The 6,798-nt window shown below is 39.5% G+C and overlaps 1 protein-coding gene across 2 annotated transcripts; it reads left to right on the top strand.

The window, feature by feature from the left end:
- The first annotated feature begins 1,092 nt into the window (after window positions 1-1,092).
- On the top strand, window positions 1,093-5,924 carry LOC113035531 (uncharacterized). Of its 2 annotated transcripts, XM_026191160.1 has the most exons (3): window positions 1,093-1,801; window positions 1,950-3,754; window positions 5,068-5,924. In XM_026191160.1, the coding sequence occupies exons 2-3, from the start codon at window positions 2,095-2,097 to the stop codon at window positions 5,163-5,165; spliced, it is 1,758 nt and encodes a 585-aa protein (XP_026046945.1). In that variant the 5' UTR covers window positions 1,093-1,801; window positions 1,950-2,094; the 3' UTR covers window positions 5,166-5,924. The 2 variants fall into 2 exon arrangements, with proteins under 2 accessions (XP_026046945.1, XP_026046944.1); XM_026191159.1 differs by lacking the exon at window positions 1,093-1,801 and having other exon boundaries at window positions 1,808-3,754.
- Window positions 5,925-6,798: the final 874 nt, after the last annotated feature.

Here is a 6,798-nt window from a genome sequence, read left to right as displayed (position 1 = left end):
GGACATAGATAGAGTCAGGATGGCATTCAAAGCACTTTTCATTGATGCTCACAAAGATAAGAAGGAGCGCATTTGAATGGGTGCATTATTTGGCAGGAAAGATGCATTCATTTTTCTCAGTGTGTCTGTCTGTTTGGCTACAGCTTGCTCCACTCTGTCCGACATCGTGTGCTTCTTTGTCCCGATGCAACAGCAACATCTGCGTGAAGTGTGGCGCACAATGGCTGCACATACAAGCATGTAAACACACAAACATTTTGCTACACATCACTGGAGGTGTCGTGTTATTTGACACTTGCTGGCTACTTATCGCAACTTTCCTGTCACTACAAACCTGACAGCATCTAGTATATGGTCAGCTTTGGCAAATGAACCGGCCTTTTAAATAACATAAAGGGAAACATAATGCTGCACCTTTGAGGGAAACGTCACATCTGTAAAGCTGGAGGTCCAGCAACACAAAAATAAAACCACAACTAATGAATTCATAAATAGCCTGCCTGTCTACACTAATGTTTTGAATGCTACATTTCTATGCACGTAATAATAGAATCATAATAAGTACTGCAGATTTGATGTAAGAAAAGAAAAATGAAAGAAAAAGAAATACTAACAGCTGTGCTGAAGCTTATAGTTAATCGGGAGATGTAAGCAGTGATGTTTAGATGGTCCTTTAAGAAAAAAGGAAAGAAAAGATAAACAAAATGTTGTGTATTACTACATGTAAAATACAGTGTCAGTATTGTTTTATGGTTGTTTATTGGGTACAGTGGATTTATACTGGGCTGAGACAGATCACAGACCTGTCCATGGTTCACACCCGTATGACAGCTGGGATAGGCTTCAGCCCAGCCACCCGCTGCCCTGAACTGATTAAGCAAAAAATGTTTAACAAATGCATGGATTCATACTTTTTGTTAAAGAAGGAACATTAGAACTGCAAATTCTTCTGACTCCATCCTGACATGCACCCTCCTAGAGTGTAACTACACGTCACCATCATTGTAGCCATACAGGTATAATGCTCTATGTAGCTTCACCACAGCCAGTAAGGTGGATGTACTCACCTGGAATACATCTTGGACAATAACAGACTAGCATGAAGAGAAGTGACTGGCAATAACACAAGGTCTCTCCTTGACAGCAAAGACTGCTTATTCCCTCTTTGCCTGCAGATTTCACTGTGGAGAGATTTTATTTGGATTTCATTGTTCAAATGCTATAGATATGTGCTAATGTTTATTTAATCTTACATAGCTAGGTAGATAGATTGCTTCTTGTCAAGTCGTCGAGGTCTAGTGTGATGCACAAAAGGATTCAACTGCTAAGAAACAAAGAAGCTAAAATAAAATCAGTGATATGGTTATAACAATATTACTGACAAAAGATAGTCAGCAGATACAGCTCTTTGTTTTTGACACATACACCCTCTTTCTCAACACAACTACCTAGTAGATGATAGCAGATAGATGGCAGTCATTGCGACTCTGTGTTTCCCTTAAGGCATTTCTCTGAATAAATAGGTTCATAAGTTTGAAATAAATAATTCTAAAAAGATTTGCCATTAAGAAATTAATATGTGTTGTTAATATGAATAATTCATGCTTTACATACGTTTTAGTTAAAAGGAAAATATCGCTAAAATGTATTTCCTGTTCTGGCGGGGCACTTCCGGTTCCGGTCGAGCACTTCCGGTTTTGGTCAAGCGCTCGGTTTTGCTGAGAAACAGGCTCCTCATGCTAAAGGCAGTATGGAGATGTAATCTAATGCCATCTACTCCGAATTATCAGGCCGGAACGCCGTAAGTTACTTTATATGACAGTCTGTACAGATAACTTTGGATATTAATGTGTATTTGCTAACATGAATGTTTTAGTGAGAGTAATGCACTTTATTGATGTAAACATGCTTCTGCCTGTTGAGATGGAGTTTATTTTCTGTCATTTCAGTTTTCACCACATGTTCATGGAGACAATTAAACAAGCTGCAACTAAACTCCAGGGTCTTCATTTGTGGTTTAACTCTGTGTCACCAACATCCTCGTTGAAAACACTATAGTGAAAAGGCGGCTACTGGTGATTCATCACGGTCAAAATGGCATCCAGTAACAAGTCTGCACGCAGTTTAAGGACCAGCCGCTCATCTGGATCAGCAGTAAGCGCTGCCCATGCTCGAGCTAAAGCAGAGGCTGCCAAGGTGAGAGCATGCTATGCAACAAAAGAAGCACAGTTAAAGGTTGAAAAAGCTCAAAGCGAACTGGAAAAGGCAAAAATAGATGCAGAATTAGAAGTGTTAACATTACAGAGGGAAGCTGATGCTGCTGTAGCTGAAGCTATACAAGAAGAACCTGAGAGTAGAAAATCTCCATCAGAAAGCGTAAAATTAGAACGTACAAATGAATATGTACGATCTCAAATGGACACCAAGCTATCTCCCAGTCCACAAAAATTACCAACCACTTCTTGCCCCCAAGCAAGTTCACCGAACACATTTGTAACGTGGCATCCCTCTGAAGAAGGCAATTTAGAGCCACAACCCATCAACTCTGAAACAAGACTTACCAAAGATAATATCGCTGCTCTAAATAAGCCCAGCCAGCTGAAAGGTGAAACAAAACCTAAAGTGGAGAAACAAAATATCCCTCTCAACCCATGCGGCTCACCATTCATACCTCAGCATAACTATAACACCACGGCCAGCATTTTAAATCCAGCAGAACCCTTTGCCCAATACATGGCACGTCGAGATTTAATAATCTCAGGCCTTTACCAGTTCGACGATAGGCCAGAGAACTACAGAGCATGGTGCTCTTCATTTACCAGTGCGACAGCTGAAGTCCAACTCACCCCCATTCAAGAGCTAGATCTCATGACAAAGTGGTTAGGGAGAGAGTCGAGTGATCAGGTGAAACGCATACGTTCAGTATATGTCAACAACCCCACATTAGCTCTATGCAAAGCATGGGAAAGACTGAATGAATGTTATGCAGCATCAGAAATAATCGAAAGGTCACTTTTCCAACGGTTGGACAGTTTCCCCAAAATAACAGTCAAAGATCATGTCAAGCTACGTGAACTAGGAGATTTACTGCAAGAGATTCAAGGCGCTAAGGAAGACGGCCATCTGCCTGGTCTACTCTATCTGGACACTTCTCGTGGAATCAGCCCAATCGTAGACAAACTCCCATATGGACTTCAGGAGAGGTGGATGTCACACGGCTCTCAATATAAAGAGAACAACCAAGGCTGTTTCCCACCTTTTGAGTACTTCTGTGAATTCATATGTAAAGAGGCAAAGAAACGCAATGATCCAAGTTTCCAACAGCAAAACTTAAAACCAGAAAAATCTTTTGCAAAAAACTTAAATTCCAGCAAGCCAATTACTGTACACAAAACCTATATTTCTCCCCCTAACAAGGACTTTAACCGGAACTGCCCACTGCATAACAAGCCACACCCGCTCAAAAGATGCAGAACATTTAGGAATAAAGCACTGGACGAAAGGAAGGCCTTCCTCAAAGAGAAAGGATTATGCTTCAGATGCTGTTCTTCAGATACTCATCTTGCGAAGGAATGCAAATCTTCAGTAAAGTGTTCTGAATGTGACAGCACAAGTCACGACGCAGTCATGCATCCCGGTCCTCCACCACAGACCAACAAGGCTCCACCTCCGGCACAAGAGAATGGCGGGGAGAGAGAAAACAGTCATGACACGGTTGATGTCACAACAAGCTGCACAGACGTGTGCGGTTCAGGTCAGTGGGGACGTTCATGTTCCAAGATATGTCTCACATGGGTGTACCCTAAAGGTTACAAGGACAGAGCTGTCAAGGCATATGTAATACTAGACGATCAGAGCAATCGTTCTTTAGCCAAGCCTGAGTTCTTCGAACTTTTTGATAGGGCTGCTCAATTAATCGAATTTTAATCACGATTACGATCTGGGCTTTCAACGATCATTAAAAATGACTGAGCCGATTATTAGCCCCTCCCTCATTTATCCGCGACACCTTAAAGGCCGGTCCGTGAAAATATTGTCGGGCATAAACCGGTCCGTGGCGCAAAAAAGGGTGGAGACCGCTGATTAAGAGGACCCGAGGGAAGCTCGGAAAGCTAAGCAGAAGTTATTTGGAGAGTGACTGCCGTTGGTTGAAAAGAGTTAAAAAAAAAAAAAACTTCAGTGGTGTTGCACACTATTTTATATTATTTTTTTTAAAGTCCTTGTTAACCCTTTAAAGCCGGTCAGAGCAGCACGCTCCGTTTTGCGTAACTATTTTTAAATCCCTGTAGAACCTGAACCGTGTAAGCTAGCGCAATAATTTGTTTTGCATATGAAACCGGAGGAGTTGTACTTACATCTGATGCCATCAGCTTGTCCTCGGTCACGGTTTCGTTCCACATATAGCTTTGCAAAAACTGCATAAAAAGCGCTTGCAGGAACAAAAACATAATCGACGATCGAGTAAGGAAAATTGAGGTAAAGACATGCAATCAAGGGTGCATAAAGACATTTATGCGACCAGTTACAGAAGTTATCCTCCTCATGCCAAAGGACTGAATGCATAATGTTTGTTTAGCATAGTGGCCTCCCGAGGCCAGGCGGGGAGTGTGTTGCCCTTAAGGCATTTCTCTGAATAAATAGGTTCATAAGTTTGAAATAAATAATTCTAAAAAGATTTGCCATTAAGAAATTAATATGTGTTGTTAATATGAATAATTCATGCTTTACATACGTTTTAGTTAAAAGGAAAATATCGCTAAAATGTATTTCCTGTTCTGGCGGGGCACTTCCGGTTCCGGTCGAGCACTTCCGGTTTTGGTCAAGCGCTAGGTTTTGCTGAGAAACAGGCTCCTCATGCTAAAGGCAGTATGGAGATGTAATCTAATGCCATCTACTCCGAATTATCAGGCCGGAACGCCGTAAGTTACTTTATATGACAGTCTGTACAGATAACTTTGGATATTAATGTGTATTTGCTAACATGAATGTTTTAGTGAGAGTAATGCACTTTATTGATGTAAACATGCTTCTGCCTGTTGAGATGGAGTTTATTTTCTGTCATTTCAGTTTTCACCACATGTTCATGGAGACAATTAAACAAGCTGCAACTAAACTCCAGGGTCTTCATTTGTGGTTTAACTCGGTGTCACCAACATCCTCGTTGAAAACACTACAGACTCTATGTGGGGATGTGACTCTAAAGCAGGTGTCATTTTAATAACATGTGTTAGAATGCATGCAAAAAGACAAGACAGTGCTAAAGCGGCTGTGATCAGATGTGAGTCCTAGTGGCTAATGGCTAATGCTTCTTTATGAAGTAGAGGTGTCTGAGGAGGATGCTTGCCTTATGAAGCTCTCTTATATGAAGACCACACCATCTTTGTGCTGTGTGGCTCAGACGACCGGGCCATAGACCTCACTAGGTGTTAGCAGCCTGGATTTCTGTTTATTATATTTGGAAATAAGAGCTTCATTTTGATTTAATGTGATTCCCCATATATTTCATAAAGCCTGATGTGCTGGTGGAGTTTTGTTGGACGTGGAGAAATACACAGGGCTGATATGCAGGGAATCATTTTCAAAAGTAGATATTGCCAGGTCAGTTGATGTTGTCGAAATTTGTTCCAGAAGCTTGTTCTCCAGGAGATTTGGTAGCTTTAATGCGTTCAATGATATATGATTTACAGAGGTTTTAAGAAGCCTATGTCAAAAAATCTCTAGAATACTGTGAGAATGACTATGCCACTTCTCATAAGCGCTATATGATTCTTCCCCGGAATATAATATGTTAATCTTTTATTCATAAAGTTTTGTTTTTTGAATAAGGAGAGCAATGCACATCATAATTTAACATGAATATCTTTATTAATTTCTTACATACCATGTACTGTTTGATTCTTTGTACTTTTGTTTCATATGTTGTTTGTTTAATTTAAGACTAAAAAAAAAAAAATTAAATGAATGAGAGGTAAAACTTGAGGGGGTAGGGACAAATAAGTAAATACTTCTGCCTACTCCTTTTCAAACAAATAATGGAATGATATTTTGTAATGATTGTGAAGGCACATGTTTGAAATGTTTGAAATAAAAATGAACTGAACTGAACTGAATTCTGTCAGATCAAAATAATTTACAAAACTGAAAAAAAGCAAATACCTGTAAATACAAGACTGTTAGATTTTTGTTAAGTAAGATACTGAGTTTCATTAACATTTGCGAATTTGTATTTCTTAAGCCTTTAGTCCATTTAGTATAGATTTCTGGTCAATTTTAAATAACATTTTAACTTCGAACGTAAAATGAACTTGAATTCTCAGACTATTCACCATATTAGTACGAGTTGCATACAGTCATTTTTCAGTCATTTACTGAGAATTTTTCTTATTTGTAGTGTACAGTCAGTGATCAGGATGTAAGCGGCTGTCGGTCTGGGAGGGTAGTAACTGATATTCTGTAAGAAAAAAAATCTTCTTAGTCATTGAATTATTATGCTTCACTTCTTTAACCAACACGAAAGAAAAGGAATCTGTTCAAACCTGTTGGCAGAACTAAAGCTTAAACTTGGCGTCTGCTCTTTCTGGGGCAAGAGTTGACATCATGTTAGGCTATGTTGTGACAAAATCTCAACATTTAAGTTCACATGCCAAAACTAGCTGGTAAGCTGTAAGAAAAGATAATGCTGAACTAAATTGATCTAAAACTAAAAACTAAATATAAAAGTAACAAAATTAAGAGCTTCAGATGTAAGCTCATAGACATGATGTAATATTGATGTTTTTGTATCAATATTCCTCAGCT

This window comes from Astatotilapia calliptera, chromosome 13 (genome assembly GCF_900246225.1).
Source record: "Astatotilapia calliptera chromosome 13, fAstCal1.2, whole genome shotgun sequence".
NCBI classification, from domain to species: domain Eukaryota; kingdom Metazoa; phylum Chordata; class Actinopteri; order Cichliformes; family Cichlidae; genus Astatotilapia; species Astatotilapia calliptera.
This window is presented reverse-complemented; position numbering and strand designations above follow the sequence as displayed.

Bases quoted from the DNA above. Each gene is read 5' to 3' on its own strand.
- LOC113035531 (XM_026191160.1), top strand. From the start codon at position 2,095: ATGGCATCCAGTAACAAGTCTGCACGCAGTTTAAGGACCAGCCGCTCA. The intron at 3,755-5,067 runs GTCAGTGGGGAC...CTGTCATTTCAG, and splicing joins CACAGACGTGTGCGGTTCAG to TTTTCACCACATGTTCATGG.